Raw genomic sequence first — 22,321 nt, forward strand, 5'->3', positions numbered from 1 at the left:
CCCACCACATACTCTCCCCTCTTGCATCTGCGGGAACTGCAGTCTAATCAGAGTGACCCCCCAGTAACTCCCACTAGGCCTGCCCCCAGCCCTGGTTTCTGTGCATGCTGGTATGTGCAGCTGACTAATGCAGCATTTCCCACATACCATTCAGCTCTTGTACACATCAATGGGCATTGGAGCCTAGCTCAACCCAGCCGACACCACTGTAGAGCCCACACACATGCTGGCAGGTGCTGCCTCCTGTCTAGCCAGCCCCCCCCCCCCCCCCCAGTCCTGGTTCTCATGCTAACCAGTGGGAGTTGCAGCCCATCAGAGAGGGGCAAACAATAGAGTTTTGATGAACAGAAAAATGCTTTATATTGCTTCAGTTTTGATTTCAAATTCACATTCTTTTCCCTAAAGGTTTATTTATTTATTTGAAATGCAAAGTTACAGAGAGAGAGAGAGAAAGAGAGAGAGAGAGAGAGAAAAGGTGGGGGAGAGAGAGAGAGAGAGAGGGAGAGAGAGAGAGGGAGTCAGTCTTTCATCAGCTGGTTTCTTTCCCAGATTGCCATAATGGGCAGGACTGTGCCAGGCTAAAGACAGGAACCAGGAGCTTCTTCCAGGTCTCCCACATGGGTGCAGGGACCCAAGTACTTGGGTCATGCTTTGCTGCTTTCCAAGCCATTAGCAGGGAGCTGGATCAGAAGTGGAGCAGCTACAACTCCAACAGGCACCCACGTGGGATGGTGGCATTTTAGGTGACTTTACCTAGTAAGCCATCACACTGGCACTTAAGTTCAAATTTTAAAAAAATTAAATAGATTAAAAAAAAAGTTAACTCTTGAGTTGCGCTAACTCCATTTCAAGTGCTCAGTGATTACTTGTGGTGAGTGACTTCTGTGTTGAGCAGCACACCTTTGCACAAAAGGTGTTCTTTCTTCCCAAAGGTCTTCGGACCGCTGACTCTGCCCTCCACCTCTTGACTCATCCCCATCTTCTTTTCCGTGCCTATTACTCATCCCCATCTTCTTTTCCGTGCCAAATATAGTTGTACAGGTTATATGCTACACAATTTTTATTGGCTTATTTACTCTAACAGTTTTTTGGAAGATGGAAGTGAAGTTGTTAAAGGAAAAGATGTTTTCCACTAATTTTTGCTAAGGCATGATTTTGGGAATAAGGTGGGTATTAGTTGTGATCCTTCTGTGTCTTGAAGCAGTCCAGAGGCTGGATTCATTACACTGTTCTGTGATCGGCCTAGCAGGAACCTAGTGCCCTCTGAAAGTGTAAGAACAGCCTTTGCCAACCTCTTCTCTCCCAGAAATAGTGCCAAAGAGTCCCAGTCACGTGCAGAGTTCCTAGTTGTGTTTCTAGAGCTGGTGCATGTGGGTGCCTGTCACGTTTACTGATTTAAATTGGTATCTCAGCTTTGACTCTGGGCTCTGTCTTGTGTCCTTAATCGCCCTTAAAGAACCTTGACCCACAGGTGATTATGTAAGAGCTGACATGGCTGTGTCCTTCACCGAGTCACAACTAAACCCTCAGTGGTACTCATACTCTAATAATACTAATAGTCATTATTTTTGCTAATAATAGTTACCACTGATGGAACTCATTGTATCAAGCATTGGACTTGGAATTGATGTACATTATTTCATTTAATCCTCACATATGACTCTGGGGGATAGGTGCTTTTAGATGATTCCCATTATACAATGAGCAAACTGAGGCACTGAGATTTTTTTTTTTTGGCTGCCAGAATGATGTAACCTGGAACTCCCAGTGACTGTCTCCCTGTACTGAGGGGAAGCTGTTGGCAGTGGGAGAGACTGAGGCCACCATGCCATGAGAAGCAGCAGTGTGCAATGGCACGATTACAGATGCATCATTTGATAGCTGGGTTTTAATTATCGCTGGAGCATCCTGGCACTTCTTGGTTATGTGAACCCTACTACATTGTTTTCTCTTTGCTTCAGTATAGTTATTTACTTTTGAAAGTACCTGGCCTGATGCACAGACTTTCTAGAAAATGAGTATTTTGGTTCTCTGTCAGCCGTTCTCGGTCTATGCTTTGGATGAGCCTGCTGCTTCTTGGCCCTTGGTGCCTGAATGGTGCCTGTAGGCCTTTGGTCCCTGTACACACTGCTTCTGTTCAGCTCGTTCTTTGTTTTGTGACCCCTACTTCAGAGAAAGGAGGTCCACACCCAGTTCCTCCCTGCTACTCCTCCTGCCTGCCTCCATGGCATAGGCCACACACATGGATCTGGGTGGGACCAGGAATGTGCTGTGAGTAAAGCATTTGAGAAATCTGTTCTTCATAAACATTAGAAAAATTACTCATTGACCTACCCTTTGAATGATGATCAAAGACTGCTGAACACTGAACTCATCTGGCCTCTGTAGCCACGTGGGATTTCAGTCAGTTGAGGCCAGGCTTGCTTCTTATTCTTGGTTATCTCAGCTTTTCTGATCAACTGCCTTGCTCTGCACTCTCAACCCCCTCTGTGATTCTGAACTCCCATCCCACTACTGGCTTCCTTCCCAAATCTTTCCGGTGGCACTCTGAGAGCATTGTTCCATTGTGAATCAACTCTCCCACACCCTGGCCTCCTCACAGGGTGAAAACACTCCTTTCTCGGCAGCCCTGTCTGCTGTGGCCTCCTGCTGGATCCCCTTTGCTTTACCCAGGACATCACTTCTCTTGCAAAAACCCTTTCTGCTTTAGGGTTCAAGCTATTCATGCAAGTATCCTTATGGTCACTCTTTTTGCAGCCAATCTCTTGGTCATTCTTCCTTGGTTGATTCACCTGGTTCATGTCTCTCTCTCCTAACTCTCCTATCTTTGTGTTCATGTAACTAACTGTGTAGTTGCCTTGAGGAATCATTCATGGGAGTAGTTAATTGTGGTGGGAGTAGGAAATAAAGGCAACGTAAAAAAAAAAAAAAGATTTGTTAATTGTTATTGGAAAGACAAATTACAGAGAAAAGGAGAGATAGACAGAAGTGGCCACATTGACCAGAACTTAGTTGATCCAAAGCCAGGCCCAGGAGTCTCCTCTGGGTCTATAGGCTGTCCTCTACCTCTTTCCGAGTCCACAAGCAGGGAGCTGGATGGGAAGTGGTGCAGCCGGGACATGAACTGGTGCGTATATCAGATCCTGGCATGCAGATCCTGGCACATGTAAGGGGAGGATTTAGCCACTGAGCCATTGTGCTGGGCCCAATAAAGGCAACTTCGTAAAAGAGATTACCAGAATCACAGCTTTGAAAAATGAATAGGATTTCAACAAGTGGATAAAGAGAGAACCCATGTCAAGCAGAGAGAACCATGTTGGCAAAAGCATGGAGATAGGAAAAGGAGTAATGTGCTCTTCTCTTGACCTAGCATTGGGAAACAGGCGATAGGAAAGGCAGAGGGGACCCGTGTTGGATTGAATAGGGTTATGTTCAGTTAAGGTTAAGGAGTGAGCTAAGGAGGATCCAAGGGGAAGAATGCAAGAGAACACAGTCTGCATCATAAAAGGGAGAGATGGGGGATGATATTGTACAGAACAAGGAAGCTTTGTTGGAGTGATGGTAGCAGGGAGAGGGAGAAATTAAAACAGGTAACAAAGTTCAAGGGCTTGTGTTTGCCTTGATGGCTGAGCTAGCTAAATCCCATATCATGTTCCTGATTCTAGCTGCTTGATAATGTAAACCTTGGGGGGCAGAGGTGAAGGCTCAAGTAGCTGGGTTGCTGTCACCCGGATGGGAGACCTGCGGCTGCAGGCTTCAGCTCCGGCCTAACCTTACGCGGTGAGGGTATTTGGGGAGTGAACTAGTAAATGGGAGCTCTATTTCTCTCTGCTTCTGAAATAAATATTTTTTTCAGATAGCAGTTCATAATTAGACAAAGGATTGTAGAGGGAAGAGATAGTGGAAGAAGAGATGATCTGCTGGACAAACTGGTTATGAGGGAGCAGGATGAGGACCAGAGGATTGAGGGTAGGATGCATGCTGCTTAGGAGACAGGCAAGTGAGGTTTTGTCTGATGGTGAGAGATTGAATGAGGTAGAATGCCGGGAGACAATGGCTACGTAATAGATATGAATCAAAGTACTCAAATTTCTGATTGCTTTATGAATAAATTATAAGAAAGCTTGCTTATTTTGTGATAATAAAAATTTTAAAAGCGTAAGATTTTTTTTCAAACTCTGTTTTACAGAATACTGCAACTTTAGGTGTTGTACATAGGGTTCAAAGGAAATAAAATGAATTCTAAGATCACATGAGGTTGGGAAATACATTGTGTGTGATTCACAGAGCCTATTCTCATACTAAAGACTTCTAGAAATGCACACAGGAAGCCATTTTGGTGCTATGTAACTTGAACTTTCTCAAATATATTTGTTCATGCATTTATTTATTTAGCAAGCATGCAGTAAGCACATGCCATATTTTTTGGACATGCTGCTGGTGTCTGTGTCTACTGCAGAGGGTATAGCTCACCGGTGTTACTGTGCTTATAATCTGTTATGAGCACATGTTATTTCACAGGTTCTAGTGCTGTAAAAAAACACAATTGTGGAAGCTTTGTTCAGGGATGTGGATGTTTCTTTTGTCCTCTAGACCAGAATGGTGTGGAGTGATTGGATTGCCTGTCTCTTACGTCTATACCTCCACCTTTTCTCACGGTGTTTCTTGCACCTCCTGCCTTGGGCATGGACAGAGCTGATAACAAGATAATTTTCAGGTCTGGGAAGTTGGTGACTCATTCAAGGTCACCTAGTGAGTAGGTGGCAGAACTGGAACCACAACCCAGCTCTTCTCACTCTTAAGTTCTAGGATCATTCCATTTTTTTTTTTTTATTAGAAGACACAATTTGAAATGCCTGAAATTGACAAGCTATGAGGAGACTAAGCAGCTTGAGTGAGATACTGCAGGGCATGACAGTATAATCAGTACAATAAACCTGGTTTAGGCAGCCTCACACCTACTCTCATTGTCACTGACATTGAGTACTGCAATCAACGTAACATGCAAAGTATTCCATGTAGTATTCCATCAGTTCTATGAAGTAGTGGTGATGGTTGTGTTACATAAATTAGGGAGCAAATTGAGAGGGTTGAGTAATGTGCTTGTGTGTATGTCTTTAAGGAGCAGAGCCAAACTTCCATTCTAGGTTGTTTCCAGTGGTAATCCAGTGAAATGCTTTCTTTGGTTCAAGACTTGCTTCTCAGAACCAATATGTTTTTTCTCCTTTCCAGTTCATCTTCCTGCCTCTTCACTTTGGTAAAACCTAAATCCAGGTGGGATCTCATCTCTGAGTAAGGAGGCATTTATCAGGCATTTAATAATTGCCCAGTATGTGGAAAAACTGTTTTAGGAGATAAGGATTGAGCAGTGGGCACACAGAGTATGTTTCTGTTCTTGTGGTTTTTGGAGCATATTGACAGCCTTGGAACATTTTTGCACAATTGCCATGAATCTATTTTGCTCTTTTGCTAATTTAAAGCAATAGTGTCTACTTGTATAATTCATTCTGTGAACAGAACACCACCCCATCACCATTGAGTCTTTAGAACTTCTTGATTTGGTAGAAGTAACATTGAAAGAATACCCATCGGGATCCTGCTTATATTTAACCATCTGAGACAGATAAATGCAGTGTAGCAAAAAGATCCTGGAGTCAAGAAGCAGAGTTTGAACAGAGAAGGTAGAACATCAGTGCTTTCAGTGTGAAGCCATGTGGGACAGTTGGCATTTTCTGTTCCTCTGGCACAATCAGCTGGGTACACTGAGGAACTTAGTGTGTTGGGAAGGTACGTATAGACCCTTGAAAAATTTTTATACATATGTTGTTTAAATTGTATTATGTGTGTATATGTATATATTTAAGATTTATTTTTATTTTTTGAAAGGCAGAGTGACTAAGAGAGGGAGAGTCAGAGAAAGAGAGATCTTTCGTTTGCTGGTTCACTGCCCAAGTGGCAAGGATGGTCAGGGCTGAGCCATACTGAAGCCAGGAGCCAGGAACTCTATCCTGGTCTCCCACATGAGTGGTGGGGACTCAGCACATGAACCATCTCTCACTATTTTCTGGATCAGAAACAGGGTAGCCAGCACTTGAAATGGTGCTCTGATATGGGATGCTGGCAGCACAGGCAGAAGTTTATATTTTTGTGAGCTGCAGTGCCTGTCCCTGTGAGAATATTATTATTTACGTGATATTTCCATTTCTGTCCTATATGGAAGGAGAACTCTAAAGTTTAATAATTTTCAAAAGAGATTGTGATAATAATATTTAATAGGTATAGACCAAGGATTATGTTACCTGTTTACCTCTGTCTCTATTATATTCCCAATTCTTGGGCCAACTGGTGAAAGTAGTAGCTACCTAGCTTAGCCCACATAAAAATGAATTTGCCAGAACTTTATTTACTCAGTTATTGGTAAATATTAATATAAGAAGTAGAATATTTTTACAGTTTCCATCCAAACTTCCATTGATGATATAGTATAATATTTTCTACCATCTTTCATGATCCCATAAGCTAATTTCTTTTTGGATTAGTATTAGAGAATGTTTTCGTTTTGATAAATTGACATGGATCTAATCTTAAGGAATTATTATTCAATGAAGTATTTGAGTATTTTAAAATTAGCGAAGGGGCTGGGGTGTGGTACAGTCAGTTAAGTTGCCACCTTCACACCAGCATCTCATGAGTGTGGGTTTGACTCCTGACTATTCCACGTCTGATCTGGCTCCTTACTAATTTCCCTGAGAAAAGCAGCAAAAGATGGCCCAGGTACTTGGTCCCTGTGACCCACATGGGAGACCAGGATGGAGTGTCTGACTCCTGGCTTTGGCTTGACCCAGCCCCAATTGGACATTTGGAGTGTAACAAATGGATGGAAGGTCTTTCTATCTCTCCCTCCTTCTCTGTGAACTCTGCCTTTCAGGTAAATAAAAAATAAAAAATAGAAGATATATTTATTTATTGTGATGCAACATAATTTGAAATCATGAGTATGAGAGATCTCCAAAAACTGTGAAAAATGAACATTATGTAAAAAAATTTTGTATAGATTTAAAAGGCCTTTTCCCCACCTATACTTACTCTTTACTTCATTTTCCCATCAATCTTTTGAAAGTTTGTTCATTATTCCCTGGAGTTTGAGAAGCTCAAAATTTAACACACAATTGCAAAAAGCATTTCAGAGTGCATAGTAGAATCATAACCTAATTGCTAAATTAAAATGATGGAAAGTGACATAAGGAAAAACATTTAGGGTAATATTTGCTTCTCCCTTCTCCCATGTTATCAAAATACATATTAAGCATTTTACACATATTTATTTATTTGAAAGAATTACCCACAGACTCACTCACTCTCTCTCTCTCTCTCTCTCCAATCTCCTAATGGTCAAAACAGCTAGTGCTGATCCAGCCTGAAACCAGGAACCTGAGCTCTTTTCCAGGCATCCAAGTACTCAGGCCAGCTTCTGCTGCTTTTCCCAGGCTACTGCCTACGGAGTGGAACAGCTGGGACATGAGCCATATGGGATGCTGGCACTGCAGGCAGAAGCTTTATGCCACAATGCTGGTTCCTAAGTTTTGGGTTGTAAGTATATTGAAAGATATATTTATCAGGGTCACCTTCTGCATGGTTGATTTTCTGTATTTGTAGGTGTCATCACATGGGGATAAGCAGTTTCTAGGGTAGCAAGCTGCACAGAATAACTTAAGTTCTAGTATTAAAGATAGCGTTAAAGATCAGCTTCAGTCCACTCATCTCATGGTTGATATCAGAAGACCCTCAGAGTCTGTGAGTTTTGCTCCCACTTATATAAGCCAGGAGAAATTTCTCTGGACCACGAGGTCCATTTTTATCTTACCAGGAAATTAGAATGGTGGTAGACAACAACTTGTCAATTGAGGGAGGTGAGAGTTTAGTTAAAACTGCATCATTTGATACATTTCTTCCTGGGCCTCTTGTGGGTTAGTAAGTGGTGATCTTCCACCCCTCCCCTCCCCCCAGGAAAAGGAGGCTCCTATATTGGGCAAGATTGGCCTTCAGCAGCTTCTTGCTGAAAAAAGACAATCTGTTAGTTTATGATTCTGAGACTGCTGGTGTAAAGTGCAAATGGGTGTTCTTTTGAAGTAGGAGGCTTCCCCCTTGTCTGTCCAGTGACAGCAAGAGAAACTGAAGCTGGTGAAGTGCATTCCCAACATGACGTGCATGCTCTGGAATGTTTGATGTTTGACTTCTCAAGTCAGTACCAACAAGGCTTGCATAAAGTAAAATTATTAATTCATACAGAAAATTGTTTTTGAACACCTAAGGTGTCTTAGGTAGTGTGTGTTCTGGGTACCAGATCATGCCACTTTTTTTCTGTTTTTCACTTGAAAGAAGAAAAAAAGACTTGAAAAAATAGGCTTTTTTAAAAAAAATTTACTTATTTTTGTTTAAAAGGCAGATTTTTACAGAGGCAAGGAGAGACACAGGATATTCTGTCTGTTGACTCTCTCCTCAAATGGCCGGAGCTGAGCCAATCCAAAGTCAGGATTCAGGAGCTCCTCTTGATTCTCCCATGTGGGTGCAGGAGCCCAAGGATTCCAGCCATTCTCCATTGCCTTTCCAGGCTATCAGCAGGAAGCTGGATGGGAGGTGGAGCAGCCAGGACATGACTGGCACCCATATGGGATGCTGGCACCATAGGATAGAGGATTAACCTGATGACCACCACTCCAGCCCTAGTTTTTTTTTTTTTAATAATTTATTTATTTGAAAGGCAGAATTACAGAGAGAGAAGGAGAGATAAGGAGATCTTCTGCCCACTAGATCATTCTCCAGATAGGCCACAGCAGGCTGAAGCTAGGATCCAGGAGCTGCTTCCAGGTCTCCCATGTGGATACAGTGGGCCAAGCTCTTGGGCCATCCTCCCCTGCTGTCACAGGCACATTAACAGGGAACTGGATCTGATCCAGAGCAGCAGGTCCCTGAACCAGTGCCCAGATGGGATGCTGATACTGTAAGCAGCAGCTCAGTGTCCTATGCCTCAGTGCCAAGCTTTTCATGTGCCTTTTATAAGGCAGTAACTGTTAAGCTCAGAATGTGAGCATCAACTTTTATTCATATTGACATATCTCTAGACATATGTCGAAATTTTGTTCCTGCATTGGTTCACTATTGAAGTGGTGCATGATTCTTAAGGGGTATTAAATAATTTCAAGGTAGTCTGTACGTATATACCTCTTTTACACAGAATAGATTGCTGTGTCTCTCCTCCCTCCCCCCTTTTTTTTGCAATTTGAGAGACAGAGAGACTGAGAAAGTGGCAGAGGGGGTGAGAAAGGCAGAAAATTCTTGCCTGCAGTGGCTGGGGTTATTTAGGCCAGGACTAGGCTGGGGCCAGACCAGAAGCCGAGAACTCAGTCCAGGTCTCCCTCATTGGAGGCAGAAACCCAATTGCTTGAACTGTCACCACTGTAATCCAGGGTCTGGATCAGGAAGTTGGAGCCAAGCCTAGACTCAGAGGCAATGTGATCTGGCTGTGGGGGTCTTAACCAGGCTAAAATACCAGTTCCTACTACTTCCAAGAGAAACTGTCCAAATAACCAGAGGAACTTAGTTATTAATAACCTACGGGAACAGAGCAGAGCTGGTTGGCCTTCTATGACCTGGACTCTAAGGTCGCTAGTATCACTTCTGTTGTACTGTTTTAGTTGAAGGAGCCACAAGCCCACTCAGAATCATGGTGAGGAAATATAGACCACACTCTTATTGGAAGGGATGTCAGTGAACTTGCAGTGATTTTGTGTCTTTGAATACTGGCCCAGTTATGACAATAACGGATAGAGAAAAGAGCAGTGAAGCATGTAATTTACTATGTCGTGAGTAGGGCATATGAAAATGTGTCTGGACATTATCTGAATAGTAGTTAGAGTGTGGCTTATAACTGTGACATTTAAAAAGGTTGGAAGGCAGGGCCCAGCGGCATGGCCTAGCGGCTAAAGTCCTTGCCTTGAACGTGCAGGGATCCCATATGGGCGCCGGTTCTAATCCCGGCAGCTCCACTTCCCATTCCAGCTCCCTGCTTGTGGCCTGGGAAAGCAGGAGAGGATGGCCCAGTGCATTGGGACCCTGCACCCGTGTGGGAGACCTGGAAGAGGTTCCTGGTTTCCGGCTTCGGATCGGTGCAGCACCGGCCCGTTGCGGCTCACTTGGGGAGTGAATCATCGGACGGAAGATCTTCCTCTCTGTCTCTCCTCCTCTCTCTGTATATCTGACTTTGTAATAAAAATAAATCTTAAAAAAAAAAAAAAAAGGTTGGAAGGCAGAGAGCGAGCGAGCACGTCCGAGCCAGCAAATAAGTGTGCTTTCATCTGCTGATTCACTTCCTAAATGCCTGCCATGGCTGGGGTTAGGCCAACGCCATGCAGATCTTTCATGTGGATGGCAGGAAGTACTCAAGAAGTACTTGAGTCATCACCCTTGCCTCCCAGGACTGTGTTGACAGGAAGCTGGAGTCAGGGGCCAAAGCTGAGTTTCAAACCCAGGTGTTCCATTGTGCAGTGGCGCTAGCTTAAGCACTAAGCTGGAAGCCTGTTCCCTTAATGTTCTTTTTCAATATAGTTTACATTTTTAAAAAAGATTTATTTATTTTTATTACAAAAATATACAGAAGGGAGGAGAGACAGAGAGGAAGATCTTCCGTCCGATGGTTCACTCCCCAAGTGAGTGCAACGGCCGGTGCTGTGCCAATCCGAAGCTGGGAACCAGGAACCTCTTCCAGGTCTCCCACACGGGTGCAGGGTCCCAAAGCTTTGGGCCGTCCTCAACTGCTTTCCCAGGCCACAAGCAGGGAGCTGGAATGGGAAGTGAAGCTGCCAGGATATGAACCAGTGCCTGTATGGGATCCTGGTGCATGCAAGATGAGGACTTTAGCCAGTAGGCTACTGTTCTGAGTCCCTGAAACTATCTTAATATTTATTTGAATGGCAGATTTACACTGAGAGGAAGAGATACCTACAGAGATAGATAGATCTGTTTTCTGGTTTACTCCCCAAATGGCTACATCATCTGGCACTGGACCAGGCGAAAGCAGGAGCCGGGAACTCAATCTGAGTTTCCCAGGGGGATGGCTTGAGCCGTAGCGCTTCAGCTGTCTTTTGGTGTTTCCCTGGTACATTAGCAGGGAGACTGATCAGAAGTGGAGCAGCTGGGACTTGAACTGTTGCTGTTGTTGCAGGCAACAGTGGCCCCATCAAACACGTCATGTTAACAAACCTTAATGTCATCAATGTCCAGTTAGTATTTGAGTTGCTGCAGTTGTTGTATACACTCCAGCTGATTGAGACATCTCTTAGGACTTTAAATATCTCTCCCTTCTTCCTGTTTCAATCTCTGCTGTTTTTGTTCTTGACACGTTTTGTAAAGAAATGTTCTCATTTGTTAAAAAAAAAACATGAATATGATGATAACTGGGATTCCTTTTCTGTTTTAAACAATATGAAAAGAACATATGGACACAGATGAATGTTTCTTACTGAAAACTAGTTAGAATACAGTAGCCAAGAAACACACGTTGGTATTTGCTTCTCTTAGACTTTTTATAATCATTGCTTCAAGTTACTTTTCTTTACTCTTGTGTTTTTCTTCTGGTCAAAGGAGCTGAAAAATCACTTTGCCCACTTGAGAAACTTGCTGTTCCTGTTTTGTCCTGCTTGTTATTGTTAAAAGACGAAAGGCAGCATTAATTTTATATCAGAAATAGCCTCATTTAAGGAGAGCTTGTGCCAGAATATTGCCATTTTAAATGGTTCTACTTAAATTTCATAATTACCAGTATAGGAAACAGTAGGATTCAGGTTTTTTTCCTTAAGAAAGAAAGTAAAAAAATGCTTATTTATCTTTAGCATCATTTATGTAATAAGTGTTAGTTCTTAGAGGGTGAATCAAACATTAATTTTAATATTTATTCTGAGAAAAATACATGCTATTTTTTTGCTTCCTTCATTTATAATAGAAAATTTCGGCGCCATTCTGAGGAAGGTCATACTTTTAAAAAACACTAGAAGAAAAAAAATAAAAAGAATAGGAAAGTATTAGAATGCTTTATCAGATTTTACAAGTAAGTCTCTCATAGTAAAGATCAAGCCACTTAATGAGGAAATCATGTAATTTCTAAATTAAAATAGAAGTATATTTCTCTCTTGTGAGTTGGATAGCTACTGGGACAGTCCTGCTATGTGGATCCCTGAAGGACCAAGTTTCATTCCCCTCCACCCTTAACCTCACCCTGGTCATGTCTTGTGTGCCTATGCAAGTTGAGTCTGCCTTCCATACTTTTAAGCTGGTGGAAAAATAGGGAATGAGCTAAGCCATGGAAAGTAACTTGATTTTATTGCTATTTTTTTAATTTTTAAACTAAGATTTATTTATTTATTTGAAAGTCAAAGAGAGAGAAAGAGAGAGAGGGAGCCAGATGCACACACACACAGAGAAAAAGAGAGAGAAAAAGAGAGAAAGACAGACCATCTAGTGGTTATTGCTCAGATGACCACAATGGCCATGACTAGACCAGACATAGCCAGGAGTTTATTCTGGGTCTCCCATGTGGGTGGCAGCAGTTTGGGCACTTGGGTCATCTTCCACTGACTTCCCCAGGCAATGAAAAGGGAGCAGGATTGGAATTGGAACAGCTGGGACTTGAACTGGTGCCCTATTGGATGATGGTGTTGCAGGTGATGGCTTTACGCACTACACCACAATGCTGATTCTGGAAATAGGTTGACTTTTAGTAGAAATTAGCCCAGAAGAAATAAGTATCATTTGTGCACATACTCTTTTGGACTTAATTTAGTCAAATAGTCACAGCTAGCTGCATAGAAGGCTGAAAAATGTACTCTCTAGCTCATATATCCAGGAAGAAAGGGAGAATGTGTGTGTGTGTGTGTGTGTGTGTGTGTGTGTGTGGTGGTTGTGAAAGGGGACCAAAAACCATCTGCCACAAAGTACATTAAATTTTTTTTTAATGATAAACTTCCTTAGGCTCAGGGATTTCCCCTTCCACCCTCCGTAGCACCCCTCATCACACTGATTTCCCCTATTTTATAACAATAGTACAGTATAGTCTTTCAACAGCAGTCACGAGTCTATCATTCTATTTAAGTGTATCATGCCTTGTAGATATGCACAATGGTAGGAAGTCCAACATCTAATTGTTAAGATATATTGAACAGTTTCATTGGGAGTCCAACATTTATTCAGAAGGAGAGATGCATGACGCAATATATCTTCACTTCAAGGTATATGTTCCTCCATTTATACAGTTCCTCTAGACGAATATATGTATATACATGTTCACCTATACATCTCTTGATCTTGTATTTTGCATGAAGGTTGTTTCATATCAAAGGGAACATATGATATTTATCCTTTTGGGATTGACTTATTTCACTGAGCATGCTGGTCTATAATTGAGATCATTTTGTTGCACCTGGTAGAATTTCATTCTTCATAATAGCGGAGCAGTATTTCATAGAGTAGATGTACCACAGTTTCTTTAGTAAAAGGCGAAAAATTTATTTGCTCTGAGGAGAAACTGGAGTGTTACACTGCAGTTTTTTAGCCATTCCTCTTTTGACAGGCATCTGGGTTGTTTCCATGTCCTCACTATTGTTGATTGTGCTGGTATAAATACAGTGTTGCAGGTCACTTTTTCATATTCAGATTTCACTTCCTTTGCATATATTCTGAGGAGTGGGATAACTGGGTCAAACAGCAGGTCAGTTTTCAGTTCTCTTAGTACTCTTCACACTGGCTTCCATAGAGGTTGTACTAGCCTACACTCCTACCAGCAGTGGAGTAAGATACCTTTCTGCCTCATCCATGCCAGTAGGTGTTAATAGATTTCTGAATGTAGGCCATTCTCACTGGAGTCAGGTGGAACCTCAGCATGGTTTTTATTTGTATTTCCCTAAAAGCATGATATTTAATAAGCTCAATTTCTTTTTTTTTTTGATTAGGTTCTATGTATTTCTTTTTTTTATTATTAATTCCATTGCATTATGTGACACAGTTTTATAGGTACTGGGATTCCCTCCACCCCTCCACAAACCCTCCCCCCATGGTGGATTCCTTCACCCTGTTGCATAACCACAGTTCAAGTTCAGTTGAGATTCTTTCATTGCAAGCATATACCAAGCATAGAGTCCAGCATCTTATTGTCCAGATAAGTTCAACGGCTTGTTAGGGAGACCTTCTCTGATATGAAGGTAGAGCCGGCAGAGTATCATCCCGATCAATTAAAAGCCCCAACATAACATCAGCAACAATTTATAACGTTGTGTAATTAATTGACATAGTATTGAGTAACCAATATGCTAAAAAAAAATGCAAGTTCTTAACCACATCCTGTGACTACTTCATTGACATTTCAATTTTAGTTTATATACAACCGGGTTCTATACATCTTAAAATGGCTATAAATTACTGTTCAGCTGTCTCGTGTCTATTTTCATTATAATATTTATCATTTTATAGCATTGAAGCATAATTTTGCTGAACCTGGCTTTTTTTCGGGTAGTCTAGACTAGAATAAGCTCAGTTTCTCAAAGTTGTAAGCATGCATAATATCATAAGCTCATGATTCCATGTAATAAGGCAATATGTTCCAATGAAGAAATTAACCTTTGTTCTAAGCATATAATACCATTTCTTCATTTTTAATTTTGTTAAGATTTATTTTAATTTTTAATCACAAAGTCAGATATACAGAGAGGAGGAGAGACAGAGAGGAGGATCTTCTGTCCGATGATTCACTCCCCAAGTGAGCACAATGGTTAGTGCTGCACTGATCTGAAGCCAGGAACCAGGAACTTCTTCCATATGGGTGCAAGGTTTCAAGGTTTTAGGCTGTCCTCCACTGCTTTCCCAGGTCACAAGCAGGGAGCTGGATGGGAAGTGGAGCTGCCGGGATTAGAACCGGCACCCATTTGGGATCCTGGCTCTTTCAAGGCGAGGGCTTTAGTGGCTGGACTACCACACTGGGCCCATTATTTCTTTATTTTTAAAAAAGTAACTTTTGGACCCGGCGGCGTGGCCTAGCGGCTAAAGTCCTCAACTTGAACGCACTGGGATCCCATATGGGCGCCGGTTCTAATCCAGGCAGCTCCACTTCCCATCCAGCTCCCTGCTTGTGGCCTGGGAAAGCAGCCGAGGACGGCCCAAAGCCTTAGGTTCCTGCACCCGTGTGGGAGACCTGGAAGAGGTTCCAGGTTCCCGGCTTCGGATCGGCGCAGCACCGGCTGTTGTGCTCACTTGGGGAGTGAACCATTGGATGGAAGATCTTCCTCTCTCTCTCTCCTCTGTGTATATCTGACTTGGTAATGGAAATAAACAAATCTTTTAAAAAAAAGTAACTTTCAGATAGTCAATTTCATTATGATATGCACAATGATTTTAATAATTTTTCCTGTTAAAGATAATTTTCTGTGAATAATCCCTGCTTTTTCTCTGGTCTGCCTATTTATTTGTTTCTGTATTTTTAAAAGATGTATTTTATTTTAAAGGCACATTGACACAGGCAGACAGGGAAGGACAAGAGATATCTTCCATTTGCTAGTTCAGTCCCTAAATGGCTGCTGTGACTAGAGCTGCGAAGGTCTGAAGCTCAGGGCCAGGAGCCTTTTCTGGATCTCCCATGTGGGTATATGGGACCAAAGCTTCAGATGATCCTCCATCATTTTCTCAGACCATTACCAGGGAGCTAGATCAGAAGTGGAACAGCTAGGACCAGAACCAGCTTCCGAATGGAATGTCGGCACCACAGGCATAGGCAGAGAATTAATAATATTCACTGGATTGGCCTTTCAGGATATTGATTATTTTTTGCACTTTTGGAACAGTATACCCTTCAGCCTCCTCCATATCTTGATTTCTCCTTCCTTGTCAGATGGGTATTTCATAGTTTGTAGTTGAGGGCTGAAGGCTCTCTCTGTTTCATTTAAGACAGCCTTATCTTCTTCTGGCTTTTGTGTTTTATGGTTTTAATAGAGTTAGAGTAGGAGAGTAAAGAATATATACCTTTACATTGCTAACCTCCAGTACTTTTCTGATTCTCACTTTTGCCCTATCATGCTGTTTAGTAGCATTGTTGACAGAGTACTTTGAAGACACACATGCTCAGTGTTGTATGACCCAACTGAAATGAAAGGAGATAGGTAGAGGCCCAAGGCATATCAGCTTGTCATGAATATAGGGGATTCCATTCATCCTGAGTCAGTGTCATCTGGAAGTACCCCCAGTTTTAACCTCTGTGAAAAAGTTGTTCCTATAACCTCTGATCCTGCCATTGCTGGGTAAGAACCCTTGTTTTACTAAACAGAATGGAGGCTACTCCTTACTTGAAAATCAATACAAACCTACTAGATCTACAAGTCAATTGGTTATAATTTTGTTTTCTGACAGCTTAAAAGTAGTATGCGTATATTATTACATCTCTCTCTCTCTCTCTCTCTCAATTTTAGGTGCTATCTATTGACTTCCTCTACCTACCCTTACTGCTTCTGTAACCAAAGATACAGCTGCCTTCCCGTGTGCTTACACACCCACACAGAAGCACACTTCCTGTTTTTACCCCCCAAATATTTGTTTTACTAGTTAGATCATTATTGTTAACCTTATTATGATGCAGCAGGTGTTATTTATAGCTGGACTCTGTGACATATAATAGTACGCTTTTTTCCTTTTTGACACCATGTTTTGTTTTCCCCAAAATTATTCTGTTTTTAGAAGTTGGCTAAGTTTTTATAATTTATAATTTATTGTAATCTGCTCTTTATACATTCAGTTTAGCCTACAAAAATTGTTTCCAAGAATCTTCCAACTTGATTCTGTTTGGACCAGATGTTCTCTGAGCCTGTGGCTCTGTGTCACTTGTCTTAGATTTTCCTTTACTGTCCTTGGGAAATCTTATCTCTCTGCAGTTTTGGAACTTTTGCTTCCTAGATCCTGTTTTTGCGTCTTCCTGTTATTTATTTTGTGGGATACATCCTCAAGTGTTGGTGTGTGTGTGTGTAAAAGGTTTAATAGGAGTTAAGACATTTAAAGCCTTAAGCATTTGAAAAGTGTCTTTGGGCCTGGCACGATAGCGTAATGATTAAAGTCCTCACCTTGAATGCGCCAGGATCCCATATGGGCACCGGTTCTAATCCCGGCAGCTCCACTTCCCATCCGGCTCCCTGCTTGTGGCCTGGGAAAGCAGTCAAGGACGGCCCAAAGCCTTGGGACCTTGCACCCATATGGGAGACCCAGAACCCATGTGGGAGACCCAGAAGAAGTTCCTGGCTCTTCCTGGCTTTGGATCGGCGCAGCACCAGCCGTTGCGACCACTTGGGGAATGAATCATTGGACGGAAGATCTTCCTCTCTGTCTCTCCACCTCTCTGTACATCTGCCTTTCCAATAAAATAAATAAATCTTTTTCAGAAAAAGAAGAATGTGTTTATTTTAATGCCATTTAATCAGTAATACAAGCTTTATGCTCCTGAGGATCTTCTCATCCAGCTGGGACTCAGGCTGTGTTGAGATAGCTGGGATTGGATGGGTTTCATTTTCGCTTGTGATTTAGAAGCCAGGGACAAGTGAACATCACTGTGGCTCTGGTGATTAGGATGCTTGATGGAAATCATGTGAATCATTTTCACCACTGTGGGTTACTCATTTTGTTCAAGGGACTATTGTGCCTATGTGATCATCTGTTTTGTGTTCAGAGATCATGGAGCAACTCAAATGCTAGCATAAACCAGCCATGCGGGTGGCATGGTGTTCTTTGTTATCTGAGATATTCATTTGGTGCAATTATATAGCAGAAGAATGTGCCAGAAAGTGAAGGGATCTTGGGAGGTATGAATCATATCACGGGAAGCCTTGACTAGATTTTCTTATGAAATGACTCGCTGTGGAGGAGCAGGATGGTGCCTGGGGAAGGAGAGATTGAACTTTTGTGCCTGGGTGTTTTCGATGCAGGCACAGAGAACAACACTGATTGGCTCTAGCTGAGAGTAAAGCTTAATTTGGTAACTTTGAATGGCAACAGCCTTGACAAATTTAAATGTCGTATTTTAACCTTTTTCTTTTTTCATACTTTAGAATACTGGGATCTTCAATGGCAGGAGAAAGAGTGACCAGAAGACCGAGATGAGTTTTAACACTATTCTAGAAGAAATTCTTATTAAAAGGTCGCAGCAGAAAAAGAAGACATCACCCCTGAACTACAAAGAGAGGCTTTTTGTCCTTACAAAGTCAATGTTAACCTACTATGAAGGTCGAGCAGAGGTAGGAGACAGTCACAGCTTCCCATTGTGCTTTCTGGGTTGATTCTCCTTTCTGATCGTGCCCTCCTCCTCTTTGTCTTGTAGAATAAACTTTGGGTTAATGACATTAAGGAAATGATGTGTTGTCATTTGGAGTTGAAAGATGAAGTTTGGGTTATGGATAGATAGGTTAATGAGGGATTTAGTATGTATAGGTATTTATCTTACATCATTCTATTGAACAATTAGAACATAAAGTCATCTGTCAGTTTTAGAATCGTAGGTAATTCGTCAGGTGTATGGTGTATCTTTTCCATAACTCACTGTGCTGTGTATCAAGTCTTCCTTAGCCTGTATGAACTGTCTGTGTCCTTTGCTTTGAGTGTCTCTTCGTTATTAAGTGATTGGGTACACCCAACACTTTGTTGAAGTTGGCCTAAAGCAGACTTTTTTCAACTTCTTGTGTAATTAGAAGCCACCAAACCAGGTCTTTGAACCTGAGGTGCAGGGAGGGGCGCGCTCAGCCATCTCCTGGCTTGTCAGTTTTCATGGCTGCTTCCCCCACTGGATTAGGTGCGTGAAGGTGTGACCATCTCTGGCCTGCTTTTTGTTCCTGTCTGGTTGGGTGTGCTATTTTCTAGTCCTGCCTTGCTACCCCCTGCTGGAGACATTCTTGAGTTGTTTCCAGGAGTGGCTATAAACCAGTTGCCAGTGGTGGACCACAGCTGTGGTGTAGATGGTTACAGTGGATAGTTGGTGAGCCTGATGTTTGGTTTTAATTCTCCTTTTTCCCCTAGAGTGCCTTCCTCAGAAGTTGATTTTGCTTGTTTTTTGTTTGTTTTGCTTCTGCCTTTCAATCCTACTGATTTCCCAGTGGCTTAGTTTCCCCAATTCAGACAGAATGGCACTGCTTCTGAGGGATGGGCTTTGACTTTGTCACTGGGGCCTGCAGTTCTTTGGGTTCACTTAATTTAGGACGACAGACTAAATCTCTAGCATGCCTGAACTGAAACTCCAAAACTTTTAGTGGTAAAATCTGACCTCACACAAAGCTATTTTTTTCTTTATCCTGTTCAGTGTGAATATTGGTGCATCTTTTTACAGAAATATTAGTGTGTTTAATTATGTATGGCTAACTACATAAGTATATAACACATTTAATTTGCTAAGTCTAGAAAACTTCATAGATCCAAGAGGATTTCAGATAACAGTTGTTATAAATAGGAATTATTTAAGAATCTGAGACAGATTATAATTTGTTGTATATTAATAATTTATTATAACTTAGATTTAATGTAATAAATCTAAGAAATGAGAGAAATATTATAGTGAGAGTGATAAAATGTACTTTAGCAGCAAAGAAAGCCACAGAAATCTATTTGTTTAAAACTATGTACTTAAAGTCAGATATACAGAAGGGAGGAGAGACAGAAAGGAAGATCTTCCGTCCGATGATTCACTCCCCAAGTGACCGCAATGGCTGGTGCTGCGCCGATCCGAAGCTGGGAACCAGGAACTTCTTTCCAGGTCTCCCACACGGGTGCAGGATCCCAAGGCTTTGGGCCGTCCTCTCCTGCTTTCCCAGGCCACAGCAGGGAGCTGGATGGGAAGTGGAGCTGCCGGGATTAGAACCGGTGCCCATATGGGATCCCTGCACGTTCAAGGAAAGGACTTTAGCTGCTAGGCCATACCGCCAGGCCCAAAAATAAATAAATCTTTTTAAAAAAATGTATATGCTTATACTGTTAAAAATGAGTTCAATTGTTGACTCATTTTGAAGATGATAAGTATCTAGCCATTTTTCTATATCCAGGACTTTCTGTGAATACCAAAATCTTGGGATACCCAAGTGCCTTAAGTAAAATGATACAGAATTTTTTTAAAAGATTTATTTGTTTTTATTGGAAAGTCAAATTTTCAGAAAGAAGGAGAGAGAGGGAAAGATCTTCCATCCGCTGGTTCCCCAAGTGGCCATAATGATCGGAGTTGAAGCTGATCTGAAACCAGGAGCCAGGAGCTTCTTCTGGGTTCCCCCACTTGGATGTAGGGTCCCAAGGCTTTAGGCCATCCTCAACTGCTTTCCCAGGCCACAAGCAGGGAGCTGGATGGGAAGTGGAGCTGCCGGGGATAGGAACTAGTGCTCTTTAGGAATCTCAGCAATGCAAGGTGAGGCCTTTAGCCACTAGGCCACCGCACCTGGCTTGATACAGAATTTTGATGTCACCCATGGACATCTTCTTGTGTATTTTCAATCAGTTCTGGATTGTTTAGTATACCTAATAACAATATAAATGCTGTGTAAGCAGTTGTGATCTTGTATTGTTTAAGGAATAATGATAAGAAAAGATGTCTGAATATTCAATATAAGTAGTTTTTATTAAAAGGTTTATTTTAAGCCCAAGGTTGGTGGAATCCCCAGACCCAGAGGCCACTGTAGTGAGGGAGGGCGTCTACAGAGTCAGTGTGCCCTGAGTGAGCTAGCTGATGCGGAGTGAAGGGGAGCATGGACTGTCCCCCACCCTCTCCCTTCAGATCCTGATTCATTTCTTCACCTCAGAGAAGCTTTAGCACAGGCGAATCTGGAATGACAAACTGTTAAAATCTCTACTTTTAACACTTCCTGTCTGATTACACCTTGTTTGTAGGGAGGAGGGGACTGTGACATCAGGCCCAGACACTTAGTACCATTCACTAAGTTCCTGCCTCTATCCCCACTGCTGTGAGGGGCTATACCTTATTTATTATTGTTGTTATTATTATTTGAGAGGAAGAGAAAGAGAAAGAAAAGACAGAAACAGGAGCCTGGAGCCTCCTCTGTGTCTTCCATGTGAGTGTGGTGGCCCAAACACTTGGCCATCCTCTGTTGCCTTTTCCATGTGTATTAGCAGGGAGCTAGGTCAGAAGTGGAGCAGCCTGGACTCAGTTTAACGTGCTCAACCACAGTGCAGCCACTGTCGTATGATTGTAACCCATAATAGCATACAACAGAAGACACTGGAAATTTCTTAAGTGATGCAGCTTTCTAGTCAGGGAGCAAAATGACACATGGGTCAGACAACCTGATGTCTCTTTCAGTGTGGAGGTTTCATGAGATTTTGAGGGGAGGTTAGGGGAGCAGATAGGAGTTTAAGCAGTATGATGACCTACTAAATAATGGTGCGAAAACAAGGAATAGGGTGATTTCTATTTTGAATAAAAAAATTTAGGTAATATATGGGTTTGCAATTAATAATAGCTAAGAAATCAGGAGCTTTTGAGTGTTTTAGCCTGGGTTTGAGACCAGGCTTTGGCTCCTGACTCCAGCTCCCTGCTAATGCAGCTGTTGGAAGGCAGTGGTGATGGTTTGAGTATTTGGATTCCTCCACCTGCATGAGAGACCTGTATTGTGTTGCTGGCTGTTGTAAGCATTTCACAAAATGAATCAGTGGTTTCTCTCTGTCTTTGCCACTCTCTGTTCTTTGCCTCCGAAGAAAATAAATGAAAAAAGGAAATTAGCAATGTCTATAATTGGACTTAAGTATAGATGGTTGTCAGTAATACTGCTCAAATATCGAAAATGCTTAATCATTTATGAAGTCGAAGGAGTGGGGAAACTTGGGTCAGGAATCCCCCAAAGCCACCTTCTGGTTCAGCGATTCTCTGGACAACTCACGGGATGCAAAGCAAAGGACACAAAGCAAAATCAACAAAGGAGAAAGGTGTGTGGGGCCAGGTATAAGCTCCCTAGAGTCTCATTTCAGTGGAGTCACAGTGGAGAGGCATAATTGCAACTCAACACTGAGTTGCTGCGACACAAAGTAAAATGTTGTTTGCCAAGGGGGTTAGTAATGGCTCAGTGCCCGGGTTTTTGTAGATGCCCTGAGCTGTGTACACAGGTTCTGATTCCAGAATGAAAGCAAGTGCCCAGCATAAACCACAAGCTTTATGTAGTTATAGCGAAGTGAGCCACTCTGACCAGTATTACGGATGAGAGGGGTGCTTCCAAAGTCCGGGTTGTCTGCTGCCAGTCCTGGGCTAACCTGTCATGCAGGC

General features: G+C 42.2%; 1 protein-coding gene across 2 annotated transcripts in view; it reads left to right on the plus strand.

The window, feature by feature from the left end:
- The window catches only part of TEC (tec protein tyrosine kinase), a 105,597-nt gene that overhangs the window by 14,565 nt on the left and 68,711 nt on the right, over positions 1 to 22,321 (plus strand). For both annotated transcript variants that reach the window (XM_004579115.2, XM_058670133.1), the window contains exon 2: positions 18,126 to 18,311. In XM_004579115.2, the coding sequence (XP_004579172.1) occupies positions 18,174 to 18,311 (138 nt within the window). In that variant the 5' untranslated portion in view covers positions 18,126 to 18,173. The remainder of the gene's footprint in view (positions 1 to 18,125; positions 18,312 to 22,321) is intronic.

Source organism: Ochotona princeps, chromosome 11 (assembly GCF_030435755.1).
Source record: "Ochotona princeps isolate mOchPri1 chromosome 11, mOchPri1.hap1, whole genome shotgun sequence".
NCBI lineage: Eukaryota > Metazoa > Chordata > Mammalia > Lagomorpha > Ochotonidae > Ochotona > Ochotona princeps.